At 59.5% G+C, this 16,796-nt stretch overlaps 1 protein-coding gene across 1 annotated transcript in view; it reads left to right on the top strand.

The window, feature by feature from the left end:
* Positions 1-16,796, top strand: part of ADAM12 (ADAM metallopeptidase domain 12) — a 134,421-nt gene that overhangs the window by 109,526 nt on the left and 8,099 nt on the right. Inside the window, exons 17-23 of the mRNA XM_036337359.1 lie at positions 3,436-3,544; positions 3,665-3,863; positions 6,275-6,352; positions 7,765-7,873; positions 10,140-10,272; positions 10,843-10,951; positions 12,674-12,853. Coding sequence (XP_036193252.1) covers positions 3,436-3,544; positions 3,665-3,863; positions 6,275-6,352; positions 7,765-7,873; positions 10,140-10,272; positions 10,843-10,951; positions 12,674-12,853 — 917 coding nt within the window. The remainder of the gene's footprint in view (positions 1-3,435; positions 3,545-3,664; positions 3,864-6,274; positions 6,353-7,764; positions 7,874-10,139; positions 10,273-10,842; positions 10,952-12,673; positions 12,854-16,796) is intronic.

The following is a 16,796-nucleotide window of genomic DNA, read 5'->3' as shown; positions in this document are numbered from 1 at the left end:
TGAGTTACAGGGTGTGTCAGCACTCCTTCGCGGCCAGAGCACAGGCCCTGGCGGCTTAACAGGGGGCGGAGCTCTCGGTGCCTGCGGGATTGGGGTGTCTGGCCCCGGGGCCAGGGTGAGGGCCAATGGTGCCCGCAGCGTGCTCTGAGCCACAGCCCTATGTGACTCAGCTGGCCACAGGCCTTGATTCATGGTGACCAAGCCTGGTGGCTTGTATCTCATCGCTTCAGCTCCTCTCAGGCTGCCTGACCAGAGAGAGAGGGAGCCAGACAGGCGGACACACCAACCCTCTGACTCACGGACTGGGCTTCCCAAAGCCAGCGCCGCAGGAAGTCACCTGCGTTGAACTTTCCATGTCCTTATGGCCCGGGGTGAGGCCAGGGGCTGGATTGCCCCCCCCCCCCCCCGGCCTGGGCTCCTGGCTGCTCGCCTGCCCCGCCCTGGGTGGGTGTGCCTAGGGTGTCCCCGCACACAGACCGAACATCCCAGCAACGGGGGTGCTAGGTATCTGAAAGTCCTCAGGGTCCCCTTTGTGTGTGAGGTTCCGAGAATTAGGGGCCGCGTGGGGGTCTGTTTTCTGCCGCCACCTGCTGGCGGGTGACCTGCGGCAGATTTCTCCGCCTGGTTGTGCCTGTGAAATGGGGCGCTCTCTGCCTGCCCCTGGCATGTTGGCCCCTAATGCGGCATCTGTCCTAGATCATACGTCACACGTGCTCACGTGCTGGGTGCACGCCACGGTGTCTGTGCATTAGACTGTATGTCAGGTGTGACTGTGTTTGCAGGGAGCTCACTGACGAGTGAGGAAGACCCTGAGTGCTGGGCTGCAGGAGGCTGTGATACAGGAGGGGGGTGGGGAGGCAGGTGCAGCCGACCAGGACGGCGTCAGAGACGAGGTAGCCCCAAGTTGTCATCGGCCAGGGTGGAGGGAAGGCTGTTTCCTGCCTCAGAGCTGTGGGCCCCGCAGGGAAGGGCAGGCGGCTCTGCCTGGAGCGTGGACTGTGTCCTGAGGATCAGAGGCCCGCGTCTGGCACCCCGTCTCTCATGCATTAGCTGCCCCTGCCGCCCTGCTCACGTCAGATGCTGACTCAGCCTGATGCAGCGAGGGACATACTTCCCCCAGTCCCTGTGGTTCTGGGGGGCAAGGGCCTTCCTCGCAGGCCAGGCCCGCCCCCAGGGGACCCGGCCAAGGTCCTGGCTCGCCCAGCCCTGCGGCTCCATCCAGGACGTCGTTACTGTCCGGCCCCGGCTGCCCCAAGGAAGCCGGTCCCCACTCACCACTCCCTTTGGAAATGGGCTTGTCCGAATCCGTGGTATTTCACAAAAATAGCCCTGCTTCCAAGTCTAACGACAAAATGATAAAAAATTCAAAACAGATGCCTGGCCCTCCTGAAGGCAGCCCAATGCGCTCTCAGAATAGCTGTGAGTTGGGGCTCTTTGTTTTTCAAATTATTGTTGTTGATGACGATGTCGTTGGGCAGGAGCTGAGAACCTGTTTTCTCGCTGCTTTTTCTCCCGCTAACCCCGTGTCTCAGGGCTTTATCTCGACGTCACACACGTGGTGTCCTCAGCAGCTGGGAGTGTGCCCTGGGCTGAGCTGTCCTTGTCCAGCTCCACTTCGCAGCCACAGAGACGTCCTGTCGGTGCGACATGACCTTTGTCCGCCCGGAAAAACAGCCGGATGGTGTCTTCCGGCAGAAAATGTACTTTTGCCAGTGGTTTATCTGTGCCACCAGCACGAAAACAGCACTTGGAAATGCTTTTTTAAAAAATATATTTTTATTTATTTCAGAGAGGAAAAGAGAGGGAGAGTGAGAGAGAATCATCGATCAGGTGCCTCCTGCACGCCCCACACTGGGGATCGAGCCAGCGTCCCAGGCAAGTGCCCTGACCAGGAACCGAACCCTGACCTCCTGATTCATAGGTCGAGGCTCACCCACTGAGCCCCGCCGGCCTGGTGGCACTTGGAAAACACATCACGGATAACATCATGGCTACAGCCACAGACGATGGGCAGCAGACAAGGCCCCGAGTGCGTGCGCTTCATCTCCTGTGTCCCCCCCAGAGCCCGGGGTCCCCGGCCTAACGCAGCGTGCGCTGCCGGGCGATGGTGCGGCTGGTGAGCGGTGTGTCCGCGAGGCCGGCCTTGGTGAGTCTGTGACCACGGTCCTGCGGGCAGGACTTCTCCTCGTCCTCTCACCTGCAGCGGCCGCAGATGGGAGACGAGACGGTTTTCCAAGAGCCTCACTGTTTCGAAGTCAGGAAAGTCTCCCTTTGGTCCCGTGTGTGAGGAGGAAATGATCCAAGTGCGACCCTGCCTCTTTCCAGGGGTTGTATCGGGTTTGGGGGGACGCCTGCCTTAAAGGGGAGTGTGGGGAGGCCTCTGCGTGGTTTAGAAATAGAGACGGGAGCGGAGCGGGAGGCCCGGCGCGCCCAGTGCTGGTCTGAGCGGTGGCCGGTCGGCTTGGGTTCGATGTGTCTGTCTGCTTCTTTGTTTTCATGAGCTGCTGATGGCTCTGCTCGCAGCTGGAGAAGAGGGGTCGGGTGCCGTGGAAGGAGGACGGACGGACGTTTTCAGTAATAAGAGCGCCCACCTGTTCCCTGGGAGGGGAGCCTTGCCCCTCGGGGGTTGCTGTTAAGCCCGCGGATCGGGGGAGGAGACAGACAAGGGCGGAGCTGGGGGCTGGGGGCTGGGGCGCTGGCACCGCAGCCGGAAGGGAGGTGAGGGAAGCACCGCCCACGACACCAGGTGGAGGGGCGGCCTGGTCGCACGCAGCGCACAGTGTGAGAGGAAGAATGTGGGATGTTTCCTGAATTTCTCATGCAGCCACACAGCTGTCACCCGGCCTAGGATGTGGGAGCCCTCCGGCTTGGGCATCGCACACCCAAGCATATGCCCTCCGGGTCCCTGGCCGGACTGTGTGCTGAAATCGGCCATTCCCGAGCCCTGGGGCTCCTGCAGGGTGCCTCTCTGCTGGGCACCGTCAGTCTCTGCACGGCCTCTGAGAGGCGTGAATCTGCCCTGCGAACTGGGGGGAGGGGGGTGCTGAGGGGGGGGGGCCTGTACGGGGCTGAAGCGAGTGTGAGATGCCGGCTTCCCCACACAAGCCGTCGCCACTCGGTGGAACCTGCTGGAGCTCGTGTGGTCTCAGAGAGCTGTGGGGTGATGCCAGGGCGCACCAGCCCCCCACTTCTTGCCGGCAGCCACCTCCTTCCTGTGCTCCCTGGGTCTGGCCCCACGGCCAGGCCTCGTTCCCTGAGCGGGAAACGTGTGCCTGGCCAGGAGCAGGCGAGGTGCCAGCGGCCGTCAGGGGTCGGCCGGGACCGCGGGGCGAGTCCTCCGGACGGAGCACTTCTCCCCGAACCCGAACGCCCAGAGCGGTTCCGGGGAAATGCGGAGCCGCGTGCGGCCTGACGGCTGCTCTGCTTCCCTTGCAGGCGCGAAGCCCGCCCCCGGGATCTGCTTTGAGAGAGTCAACTCGGCAGGCGACCCCTACGGCAACTGCGGCAAAGACGCCAAGAGCTCCTTCGCCAAGTGCGAGACGAGGTGCGGACCCTGCACCCCCCCTCCCCCCACCCCCCCACCCCCCCGCAGCGTGCGACCGCGGGCCCGGCCTCGGCCCCTTCCAACCCCCCCGGGGCCTGTCTGCTCTGCCCTTCCTTCCAGGGACGCCAAGTGCGGGAAGATCCAGTGCCAAGGGGGTGCCAGCCGGCCGGTCATTGGCACCAACGCCGTCTCCATAGAAACGAACATCCCCCTGCAGGAAGGGGGCCGGGTCCTGTGCCGCGGGACCCACGTGTACCTGGGCGACGACATGCCGGACCCGGGGCTGGTGCTGGCCGGCACCAAGTGCGCGGACGGAAAAGTAAGAGCCCAGAGTGCGATGCCGGCGTCGTCCCCGTGAGTCTGGACGGGGCCCTGGGACATGTCATATCCAAGGACCGGGCACAGGGTGTGTGTTTCCCAAAGCCCCGCCCTCTCGGGCCTTGGCCTGCGGAACCCAGGTCTTTGCACCTGGAAGAGGAAGTCAGTAAATCCTAGGTCCCGGCCGGCCACCGAGAGGCAGCTTGTGTTCTGGGCCCTTCGGTGTCACCAAGTCATTCTACACCTGGGATTTAGGAGACACTGAGGCAGAAAGAGGGTTCTTTGGAGACCAGGGAGAAAGGTAGACCGAGATATTTCAGGATTGAGAAATAAAGTCCAAAATTTAAATTATAAAAAAAGAAAGAAATTGGGACATTCACCTTCCGCCACATTGATTTTTCTCCTGAGACAGACCTCCTCACATAAATGATAGCAAGTGAATGAAATGTCCTAGGAACGAAGACGAGTCAACCCCTCGTGCTGTTTTAGGGCCCATTTTCAAAGTGATTGTGAAACCGCTCCCACGGAGGTCACGGAATAGACAGGACTCCGAGGGCAGAAACTCCCTCCCTCACCCTCCCTCCCGCGGCCTGAACCAGAGCGTCCCCCGGGGCCAGCACCCACGGGACCCCTGGCGTACACACCGACGTCCCCTTCGCCGCGGTTAGCTCACGCACACCCAGGCCGCGACGCCAGGACGACACCTGAGCCCTGGCTGCGGGGACTGGGTTTGCCAATGAGCGTTTCCTCCACGCGCCACGGTAATAAACGGGCGTGGCCTCCGCTTCTGGGAGCGCGGGCGCCACCCTGCGCAGCCTGGCGCGTGGGTTCGGAGGAGAGCAGAGCAGCGTGGAGATTCCACCGGGGCCTGGTGTGTTGGCTGCAGCTCAGTTTCCTTTATCAGCCGCAATGGGACAGTCCCCTGGGCCAAGGTTACCGCCAGCCTCCGAGCTGCGCGAACTGGGCCTCACGAGCAGCTGGGATCAGACGGTGGGCTTCCCGTAGGAAGGTCCCACGTGGTTAAAAAGTGCCCCTGGGGTCCAAGAGTTAGACCAGTGATGGCGAACCTATGACTCGCGTGTCAGAGGTGACACGTGAACTCATTTTTTTGGTTGATTTTTCTTTGTTAAGTGGCATTTAAATATCTAAAATAAATACCAAAAATATAAGTCTTTGTTTTACTGTGGTTGCAAATATCAAACAATTTCTATATGTGACACGGCACCAGAGTTAAGTTAGGGTTTTTCAAAACGCTGACACGCCGAGCTCAGAAGGTTCGCCGTCACTGGGCTAGACTGTCCTCCCTTTGACTCCGCTGTATTGTAGCAGCTCATGGGCGCTCGGGGCCTCCTGATCCCTTGAGTCTGGAGTATGTTCTGCGTCTCTGAAATGAAACCAAACTCGAAACTCTCTGAACCAGCCCCGTGTCACTCGGCGAAGGCTGCCCTGCGGAGGCCCCGTAAGCGGGAGGGACCGGCCGCCTGGCTCCCCCCGCTGGGCACGTCTGCGGCGATAGCGCGGTCAGTCGGTACGTTGGGAGAGCGCCCATATTTCGCTATCTCCCTTAAAAGATCCCGGACCCTGTATTCGTGTCTCAGAGTCTACACAGGCCCCGGGGCGGGAACTCGTCCGTTTCTCCCGCTCTCGTGTCTTTTTTTTAAAATATATTTTAATATTTTATTGATTTTTTACAGAGAGGAAGGGAGAGAGATAGAGAGTTAGAAACATTGATGAGAGAGACACATAGATCAGCCGCCTCCTGCACAGCTCCTACTGGGGATGTGCCCGCAACCCAGGTACATGCGCTTGACCGGAATCGAACCTGGGACCTTTCAGTCCGCAGGCCGACGCTCTATCCACTGAGCCAACCCGGTTTTGGCTCTCATGTCTTTTAATGGAGAAGAAATAAACGCCGCAATACGTAGGTGTGATGGCAAGCGCTAAACAAAACCACGAGGGAATCAGCGTCCTTCCAGGACTGGCCGAAAGCACGTAAAATGCCATCCACGTGTGAAGGGACGCAACAGTGTCCCATGGACCCGAGTCCCGGCCTGTGCTGAGCATGGGGGCGGCATCAGGACCCGAGTCTGTGTCACAGGAGACACGCACCCATATTCACGGCGGGACCGTCGTCCCCAAACGTCCCCTGCTTTCCAGTTGTGAACCCACAGACAGGAAGCGTGTGAACCCGCAGACAGGAAGCGTGTGAACCCGCAGACAGGAAGCGTGTGAACCCGCAGACAGGAAGCGTGTGAACCCGCAGACAGGAAGCGTGTGAACCCGCAGACAGGAAGCGTGTGAACCCGCAGACAGGAAGCGTGTGAACCCGCAGACAGGAAGCGTGTGAACCCGCAGACAGGAAGCGTGTGCCGGCAGAAGGACTGAGATGCCTGCTCTCTGTTTCCTCCTCAGATTTGCCTCAATCGTCGGTGTCAAAACATCAGCGTGTTTGGTGTGCACGAGTGTGCGAGGCAGTGCCACGGCCGAGGGGTGAGTACACGGTGCCCCTCCCAGCCCGCCATCCACGCTAAGCGCCAGCTCATTCATTTGTAAAGGTGTTGGCAATAGTAACTTTTTATAAAATATATTTTTATTGATTTCAGAGAAGAAGGGAGAAAGAGAGAGAGAGAAACATCAGTGATGAGAGAGACTCATTGGTCAGCTGCCTCCTGCACGCCCCGCACTGGGGACCGAGCCCGCAACCCGGGCCTGTGCCCTGACCGGGAATCGAACCGTGACCTCCTGGTTCATAGGTCAATGCCTAACCACTGAGCAACACCAGCCGGGCTGCAGTCCATAACTTCTTAAAAACATAGCAGTGTCTTCTCAATGCGTTCTTCTAAAGACATTCATTTTCTGTGACCTTTTTGTACAAACGGGATTCTTATTTAACAAAAAATCCAATGGAGACACCATTCACTTTCAAATGAACATTCTGTGATTTTTATTTTTTTTTTACGAAAAGGACTTTGTCATCTTAAAGTGGTCATAACCCTAACCTTCCTTCCTGAAGAGTTTTCCAACAACATGTCAAACAGAGCCATTCCTTTAACCACCGCGACTTGGCAGGTGTGTCTGAGCTGAGACTCCTCTGAAAGGGATTCAGACACAGGGGACAGAACCCACCCCGTGTCCTCGAGGTCCCACACGGTGGGTTTCGACGGAGCAGCCTGTTGTCTCAGTCCAGAGAGTCTCTGGGGGAGAAGGGGACGCTAATTGTTTAAAACGTGGTTTATTTTCCTGAGGGATTCATCGTTTCCAGTGGAACCATGTTCATCTCGACGTGCCAGGGCACGTTTGTCTTTCTGAAACCTTTTCTGCAGAAATCATGCTCCAAATCCTATTTTTAAAACCTGCAGACCCTCGCCAGTGATTCTAACAAGAGTGATGGGGTTGTGCTGTGACCTCAGAGGAGGGCAGGGCCACCTCCCTGGGGGTGCAGCTGTCGGTGGGAAGTGCCCGGGTCGCGGGCTCCATCCCCAACAGGGAACGTGCAGGAGGCAGCCGACCGATGTTTCTCTCTCTCCCTCTCCCTTCCTCTCTCTGAAACCCATAAAAACATGTTTTAATAGAAAAAGAGGAGGCCTGGGAGCCTGAGGAGCCGTGGGAGGCAGAGGGGGAGCCCTGACTGCCCCCATGGTCCTCCGACAGCTGCTGACAGGCGGGCCGTGGCCACGTGCAGCCTGGGGCCCCGCCGCCCGTGTGGTGCTGGGCCGTGGGCTTGTCCTCACGGTGACACTCACTGAGTCTGGCTCTATGGGGGCTGAGGGGGCTCTGACCTCAGGGCCTTTGCTTGGCCACGGCGCCCAGTGAGGGCTCAGAGGCCAACCTCTGCCCCAGGGGACGGTGCACCCTAACTCTGCTCCTCCCCCCCCGCCCCCGCCCCACGACTGCCCCCACAGGTGTGCAACAACAGGAAGAACTGCCACTGCGAGGCCCACTGGGCGCCCCCCTTCTGCGACAAGGTCGGCTTCGGAGGAAGCACAGACAGCGGCCCCATCCGGCAAGCAGGTGTGTGGGGACGGCGCACCCAGGGGAGAGGGGCAAGGGGAGCCGGGGCGGAGAGGTCTTTCCCAGGAAGACGGGCTCGCCAGCCGTCGGCGTGGGTGCAGGTGCAGCCCCCCGGGAGCAGGAACCCCAGTGGGGACTCCGCGTGGGCCTGACACAGCCCGAGGCCTCTCTCTGTTCCCAAATTCCCTCACCGGTCTTTCCGGGGACCCCTCGCGCTGCTCTGGCCAGGGGCTGAGTTTGCCAGTTTGTAGCCTGCGATGCTTTTTTAGCTGAGGTGACGCTACAGCGGACGGCCAAGTGGGTCTGCACCTCAGGCCCCATCGAAGGACTCTGTGCAGGCCGCCCCAGGCTCCGGGCCAGGAGGGGGCGTGTAACGGCCTCTGAGACTCTACTACAGCGGTTCTCAACCTTGGCTGCACATCAGAAGCACCTGGGAATCTTTCTAAAATCCTGATTTCTGGGCCTCATCCTCCGGAAATTCTGTTTCTTTGTTACTAATGTTGTGGCCCCGCCCATAACAAAGAACAGAACTGGGGACAGCCGAGCTGTCCCTGGCGTGTGGCTTGAGCAGCCGGTGCACGGGGACAGGAGGCCGGGGTGCGCCCTGTGCAGCGTGGGGGCCCCGGCGAGGAGGGTCGTCTAAGTCTCAGGGGAGGGTTTGGGGGATGAAAACGATGCTTCAGGCTCCGGCTGCTCCCTTTGAAATCGGCTTCACGAGGAGACAGCGGAACTGGCCCAGAGCCCGGCGGCGGCCGCTCGCGCCTGCAGAGGAGGACGGTTTGGCCAGGAGACCAGAAGCAAAGGTTCCAGTGACACTAACAAATGAGTCGGACGCCACTGCTGATTGCTTCCTCGGCCCCAGACAGGTCTGATAGGACGTGTCGGCCGAGACGAAGTCCAGAGGCAGCGAGGGGGCGAGAGGGCAAGGGGTTCCCCCCGTGATAGGAGCCCTGCTCTGGGCTGCAGCCAGTGAGCTCCCAGCGGAGGCAGGGCGGCAGCCTGGGTGCAAGTCACCTCCACCACCAGCAGCCAGAAAGGGCGGCCGTGCACCTACTGTGTGCAGCCCACCCCACACCTACTGTGTGCAGCCCACCTCACACCTACTGTGTGCAGCCCACCCCGCACCTACTGTGTGCAGCCCCCCTCACACCTACTCTGTGCAGCCCCCCTCACACCTACTGTGTGCTGCCCACCTCACACCTACTGTGTGCAGCCCCCCTCACACCTACTGTGTGCTGCCCATCTCACACCTGTGTGCAGCCCACCCCACACCTCCTGTGTGAAGCCCACCCCACACCTACTGTGTGCAGCCCACCTCACACCTACTGTGTGCAGCCCACCTCACACCTACTCTGTGCAGCCCCCCTCACACCTACTGTGTGCTGCCCACCTCACACCTACTCTGTGCAGCCCACCTCACACCTACTGTGTGCTGCCCACCTCACACCTACTCTGTGCAGCCCCCCTCACACCTACTGTGTGCAGCCCACCTCACACCTCCTGTGTGCAGCCCACCTCATACCTCCTGTGTGCAGCCCACCTCACACCTACTGTGTGCAGCCCACCTCACACCTACTGTGTGCAGCCCACCTCACCGTTTCTGGGAGAGCAGCCCAAGGGCTGTGACGGAGACCTGTGCTCCCAGGGAGCTCTGTGCAGCTGAAGTGCAGCTAAAGCTGCTCTGACCCCGGCACCGGGGGTCCACCCGGCACTAAACAACATGGGTCAGATGACAGGAGAGGGGCGTTTCCATGGAGACCGTAAGCCGCATCCTCCCAGAACAAGGTTTGCCCAGAGCTGGGCCCTCTGTCCCTGATGTAGCAAAGCGCACCCGTCGCCTCTCCTTCAGCTGTGAGGTCTCGCTTCCCTTTTTTGTGTTCATCTTCTAATGGGCACTATCCAGGCATAAGGAGTCTTATTCTGAAGAAACACGACAATAAAGCGAAACCGACTCCACCCTGACGGGTGAGGAGGCGGGAGCCGGGTGGCCCGTGTGTGAGGGCTGGAGAGGACTCCGTCCGGGGCCTTCAGCGCCGGCTCCCTGCGGCCCCGCTTCCCTGCTGCCCTCCTGCCGCGGGCCCGGGGCCAGCGCTGCGGTCAGCAGTGACCCCTCGCAGCCCGAACCGCGCGCGGCCTCTGAGCATCCCTCGGGCTGCCGTCTCCTCCCGGTCCTTCCCTTGCGGCCGCCTGGCTGTCGTGGTCCCAGTTCGGTGTTGCCTGGTTCCCGGCGGCCGCCTCCGCCCCTGAGTGAACGGTGTTGTTCCAGGTCACCGCGGCCTCACGGCCGGCGTCCTGGCCAGCATCCTGTGTCTCCTCGCGGCCGGACTTGCGGTTTATCTCAAAAGGAAGACGCTGGTCCGACTGCTGTTTACAGACAAGAAGACCCTTGAGAAGCTAAGGTATGGAGAGCGGGGGGATGGGGGGGAAGGGGGTCAAGGGCGTGCAGGCCGCTGCCCTCGCCGCGTCCTCTAGCGAAGAGGAGGTGGCCTCTGCGGAGAGCAGACGGTGGGGTTTTCTCACGTGTCCGCCAGGCCCACTGCCTCCTCCTCGCGCCCTCACACCCTCCGCGCTATGACAGACAGGCAGGCGGCCGGAGTCTCGCCCAGGGGTCCCCCACCTGGCGTTAGTCTCTCTAAGGCGCGGGGTGTCAGTGCTCTCATCAGGGGTTCGATTCACACGTGTTCAGGCCGCGCCGCGGAAACGCCCTTTGTCCCGAGCGTCCCCCAGGGCACCACGCCGCGAGCCTGGCTTGGAGAACTCATTTAACAGGATCGGCAGGGGCTCTGGGGAGAGAAATCGGTATTTCTTGTTGAATCTTGCAAGAGCGTTGGGTAATGTTACCTTTGCATGCTCACCCACGCGGACTTTAAAACGTCAGTAACTTGTGTGAGTACCGTGGTGAACAAAGCGGGAAAGCTGAGGCGGCCGCTGGGAGGGCGCCTGGTGAGCAGGTGTGCGCTGTGTTGCAGGTGCGTGCGCCCGGCCCGGCCCCCCGGCGGCTGCCAGCCCAGCCAGGCCCCCCTCGCGCCCCTCAGCCAAGGTGTGATGAGGAAGCCAGCGCCGTCCAGCTCAGCCACGGTGAGTGGTGCACAGGGAGGGCGCGGCTCTGAGGCCCTGGGTCCCCAGTCCAGGTGAGGGTGAGGCTCTGAGGCCCTGGGGTTCCTGCTGCAAGTGAGGGTGAGGCTCTGAGGCCCTGGGTCCCCAGTCCAGGTGAGGATGGGGCTCTGAGGCCCTGGGGTTCCCGGTGCAGGTGAGGGTGAGGCTCTGAGGCCCTGGGTCCCCAGTCCAGGTGAGGATGGGGCTCTGAGGCCCTGGGGTTCCCGGTGCAAGTGAGGGTGAGGCTCTGAGGCCCTGGGTCCCCAGTCCAGGTGAGGATGGGGCTCTGAGGCCCTGGGGTTCCCGGTGCAGGTGAGGGTGAGGCTCTGAGGCCTGGGTCCCCTGTGCAATGCTGAGCCAGCACTCAGTTCAGCAAAGGCCCCTGAGGTGGTGGCAGGGGCCGGAGGGGGCTTGCTGTGCCCCACGGAAGCTCTACAAGGCCCTGGGGGCCAGGGGAGGGGAGCAGCTGTGGTGTGTGCACACGGGGACTTGGGCTCGGCGGTGAGGAGGAGGAACCACTGACACACAGCGTGATGGCCCTCGAGATAGTGAGGCCGAGGGAAAGAAGCCGGGCCAGGCAGAGTGTGGCTCGTGGTGCCATTTGTAGGAAAGTCTAGAAAACGCGGGCTCACTCACAGTGACAGAAAGCAGGTCCTGGTTACGGGGGGGGGGGGGGGGGGGGGGGGGGGGCGGGTCTCTTGGGTGATGGATGTGTTCATTATCTCACTTCTGTGATGGTTGCATGAGTGTGGACATATGTCAATTTTTACCAAATTGCGCGTTTTAAATAAATGCAATTAATCACGTGTCAAGTGTACCTCGGGAAAGCTGTTTATAGAAAGAAAGGAAGGCAAGAGGGAGGGAGGGCGGGCAGGGGGCCGAGGCACAGCCTTGAGCTGCGTCTGTCCATCTGTCCTCATCGGTCATTGAGACCCGGCACCACTCAGAGCCCCGCCCTCCGGCGAGGGCTGGGGGGGGGCGGGGGGGGGGGTTGGGCTGACCTCAGCCCCGGCCTCCGGACACCTCCACGCCGCTGCCCAGCACATGTCCTGGGCTCTCGCCGCCTCGGGCACTGAGCTGTGTCTTATTTTCATGGCTCCTTCTGTGCCCTCGGGTCTGACCCGGGCCTTCATGCTGGCACTTCGTCGGGTGTCTCGAAGCTGTTTGTTAATCAAACCAGCCCTTTAAAATCCACCCCGAAGGGGACTCTCTTTCCAGAGTATCGGGGGGTCGGGGGGGAGGGTATAAATCACTAATCCCAGACACCCTCTCAGGACCTCCTTGATTTCTGTCCCTTACCACACCCCCCTCCCCCGTGGTGGTGGCAGACTTGCAGGCGCTGCTTTTTCCTTAAGGAATCGCACACTTTTTTGTTAATCCTCATCCAAGGGTATTTTTTCCATTGATTTTTTAAGAAAGTGGAAGGGAGGGAGGGAAGGAGGGATGGAGGGAGGGAGGGAGGAAGAAGAGGAGGAGGAGAGAAAGAGATCAATGTGAGAGACACACATTGATTGGTTGCCTCCCACACCCACCCCTGACTGGGGGCCAGGGATCTAGCCTGCAACCAGGTATATGCCCTTGTCCGGGATTCAAACCCAAGACCCTGGTGCAGGGGCCGACACTCTGCCCCGAGCCCCTGGCCAGGGCGGGAATCACATCCACTCCTGAGACCCGTGTATCATGGCTGTTGCTCTGACCCCGCAGGACAACCCCAAGAGGCCGCCGCAGTGTCAGAACGTTGCCATCAGCAGGCCCCTGCAGGCCCTGGGCCGCCCCCGGCCCCCGTCCCCGCAGCGAGTGCTCCCGACCCTCCACCAGGCGCCCCGCACGCCCAGCGTCCCTGCCAGACCCCTGCCGGCCACCCCTGCCCTCAGGCAGGCCCAGGTACGCCCTCCGCTGCTACCTTGATGGGTGCCCAGGCTCTGAGGCTTGGTCGCGTCTGAACTTGGACAAGTTGCTTTGCTTTTCGTGCCTCTCCGAGCTCCTTGAGTGGTTAAGTGTGATGGTCACGCAGCAGGGGTGGGGAACGTCTGGCCCGCGGGCCGTGTTAGCCCCACAAAATCATGTGGTCTGGCCCTGCCAAGGCCTTAGGGGTGAGTTAATGAAATATTTGACCAAATACAGCAGGTAGTTTTTGTTTTTTTGTTTTTAAATATATTTTATTGACTTTTTACAGAGAGGACGGGAGAGGGATAGAGAGTTAGAAACATCGATCTGCTGCCTCCTGCACACCCCCCACTGGGGATGTGCCCGCAACCAAGGTACATGCCCTCAACCGGAATCGAACCTGGGACTCTATGCACTGAGCAGAACAGTTTAGGGCCAGCAGGGAGTTTTTACGTTGATCGTTTTGTGTGGCCCGTGGGTGATGGGGTAAATGTCCCCGTGGCCCTCGGCAAGAAGCAGGCTCCCCACCTGTAAGCCCTGAGCACAGCCCCGGGGACAGTGGTGGAGCGACACCCTCTAGTGATGTTGGCGAGACGTTTATCGCCAGGGGAGGGAGGGTGCCCGTGCGGTGCTGGCCGTAACCGTGACGCCTCTGAGGAGGGCAGGGACCCTTTCATCACGAGGCCTGGACGTGAGACAGAGGCGGCGCTTGGAGGACAGTTGTGGGGTACTGTGTTGCTATCGTTCATTTTCAAAATTGTTTACAAAAATCTCGCCACCGGCTGAGCCTCCCCCCACCAGACGCAGCACCGTATGCGACGCTTTGCGTGTATCGTCTCATTCCCACGCTGGTTTTGGAAGGAACAGTCTCTGTTTGCTCTGACCGTGAACGTGACATCACCCGCCACAGGAAACCTGGGGGGGCGGGCGGAGCAAAAACAAGCCGATGAAAAGCACAAAGAGACCGTCCCTGGCAACGTCCCGTGGCTCTCCCTGCCATGGTCCAGTGACTTTGTGTCTGTCTGTCCTTACGCGTGCATTTTTAACATGATTTTGGTTATTTTGTGTGTACATTGCTTTAGGTACTACTTCTTTGCCTTAAAGTCAGTCACATTTACCAAGGCATTAAAAATTCTTTTAAGAGGCGTTATCCTAATGACAGCATGACATGTAGATACAGCGTATGCTTTTAAGTACTTGACAATTAGTGGGCACGTCTGGATGCTCTAATTTTGCTGTTGTAAGTAGCTCTGCTATGACGGTCCAGACCAGTGGTCGGCAAACTGCGGCTCGGCAAACTGCGGCTCGCGAGCCACATGCGGCTCTTTGGCCCCTTCAGTGTGGCTCTTCCACAAAATACCGGCTCTTCCACAAAATACCGACTTCTGCGCATGGGCCACGAAGTTTCAATCGCACTGTACGTGTGCGCCCGCACGTGGTATTTTGTGGAAGAGCCACACTGAAGGGGCCAAAGAGCCGCATGTGGCTCGCGAGCCACGGTTTGCCGACCACGGGTCTAGACAGATACGTTTTGGCCCACCTTATACCCTCAGGAGAGCTTCCTAAAAGTGAAAATATTGCGTTGAAACATGGCATAAACATTCTAAGCTTCTTAACATATAAATTAAATATTTTTCAGGACTTTCGTATTCATTTATATCCCATTATTATAGCCCATCGGTCTCAATGTGTCTCACCATAACTTTGCTAGTGCTATTAACATTTCAAAGTTTTGCCAAAATGATTCACAAAACAAAATATTTCTCTCTTTTTTTTTTTTTTTTTGGTCTGCCGGTTTTATCAGTTGCTGAAGGGACGCTGGTTTCCGACAATAAATGTGTCCCCTTTTAGTCCATGTGGTTTTCCTTCATGAATGTTTGAACTCTGTAGTTTGTGATACACACTGTTCGTTCGGTGTTGTCTCTTCTTGGTGAACGGGCCCTTGTATCGTTACGTGATGTCCCTCGTTAGCTCCGGGACTATATTTTGTGCCAAAAGCACCCCTGGTTGGAACTGCTGCTCTAAGGATCACTGTGTTTGCACATAACTTATCACCGTCTACTAGTACCAATATTTTATCCCTTCAAGCGGAATGTGAGAACTGTACCTTTTAGGTTCTGCCTTTGTGATGTAGATGTCTTAAACGTTACCATTTTACAACCATTCCGCTGTCATTTTTGTTCTAAAAGCTGCTTTATTTCATGTTATCCTATCTACGTTCGTTTCCTTTTGATGAGTGTTTGCAAGGTCTGGCTTTTTTTCATCTTTTTACTCTGAAAGCACGCGCTGGGCCGCCGCTCAGACGGGCTTCTCTGCTCAGAGAAAACTACATCTGGAGGAGCCGCCTGGGAAGCTGCCGATCGAAATGCAATTATCTGCTCAGACTGGGGTTGGGGGAGGGGCGTGCACTCGGCGCTGGCCCGTGCGCTGGCACCGCTGCCTGCCCTGGGCTGCGGGCTGGGCTGCACGCGGAGCTGGGGGCGCCCTCATTGTCCGGCGCCCGGGTTCCCTGGAGAATGCGAGGAAGTGGCGTTTCCTCCGCAGGCTTATCGGCGAGCAGGACCGGACTCACTGGCTGCGGGGAGTCCCGGTCAGATTAGCTCCATCAGTAGAACAATAAGGAAGCGAGAAAAAGCAGGCGATGGCGGATCCCAGGTTGATCTTTGCTGAAGCGAGTGGTTTCCTGGAAGGGCCGATAGACCGTGAGAACCTGCCAGCCTGCTTCTGGCCCAGCTTGTCTGCGCTGCAGAAGTTTCAGGAAGCCAGCAATGGCATGGCGGGGGGGGGGGGGGCTTGTGTGTGCATGTGTGTGCGCGCGTGTGTGTGCGTGTGTGTGCGCACGCTTTGAGTGTGGGCTTTATCCTTGTGATGTAAGGATTTTCAAAGTCTTCAGCAGGAGGAACTCAGTGCGTCAGGAGGACGGCATGGTCCCCTCCGGGACCCACTGTGGGTGCCCATAGCGATTTGGCGGGTGCGGCAGCACTGCCCGAAGGAGCGGTCCCGTTTCTGCCCCCGTGTCTTCGTCCTCCCTCCCTCCCCCTGCCACCCCCCTCCCCCGTCTCTGTCCAGAGACGCTCTTCTCTTGGCCGACACGCTAGGTTGGACACAGAATGGCGTCCGCTTTTCCTCCCTGTGCCTGGGGAGCACCGGTCGCAGGCCGGAGGTCTGTCTCTTCGTCCTCCTCCTCCACCGCCGTCGCTTGTGCCCGTGTTTGGAAAGGCCCGCCCACCGGAGGGGCACGCGTTTCCATTTCTCCGCGTCCATGACTTTTCACATGGACGCACCCGCTCCCCCCGCTGTTCATTCCCGTGCGTGACACGGGGGGGGGGGGGGGGACCCTGTTTGCTTTTCTCGCCGACCGCGTGAGTCGTCCAGCATCGCCTGTGGATCTGCGGGGCAGGGTCTCAGAGTTTGCCGGGCGGGTGAGCAGTGTGAGCCAGGTTGGTGGAGACTCAGCTATCCTGCCGCCTCGGGGGGGGGGGGGGGGGGGCCTCAGCAAGGAAACGGGCCTCGGCCAGCACTTCTGTCTGGGAGAAAGCTGCCCCCCCCCGCCCCGCCCCCAGCCCTCACCCTGATCCAGATCATTCAGTCCCTGCTCCTATGTTCCTGGCACATTTGAGCTGCTACCATCGCACTGGAGCTCAGAGGGACTGAGTCTGAATAAGTCTACGCACTGGCCCTTTAAAAGGAACTGCCTGGGACTCCAGCAGCCTCTGTCCCCCTTAGCCTCAATCCTGCTGGTTTTTACAGCCCAAGTTACAAGGACTTCTTTTCTCAGCATTGGAGCCCTGGGCTGAGGGGCCAGGTGTGGGGCTGCGGCCCCTCGTTCCTCCACCTCCGAGATAGGCCTCTGGGTTTCTGTCTGCCACAGGTGGGCGTGGGACTCGCCCCTCCTGAGCCGCTGCCCCTCCTGCCAGGCTCGCCGGCTGCTGCCTTAGAT

The sequence above is a fragment of the Myotis myotis genome, unplaced genomic scaffold, assembly GCF_014108235.1.
Source record: "Myotis myotis isolate mMyoMyo1 unplaced genomic scaffold, mMyoMyo1.p scaffold_m19_p_15, whole genome shotgun sequence".
Taxonomy (NCBI): Eukaryota; Metazoa; Chordata; class Mammalia; order Chiroptera; family Vespertilionidae; genus Myotis; species Myotis myotis.
Note: the sequence above shows the minus strand (reverse complement) of the source record. Positions and strands in the feature narration are given on the sequence as shown.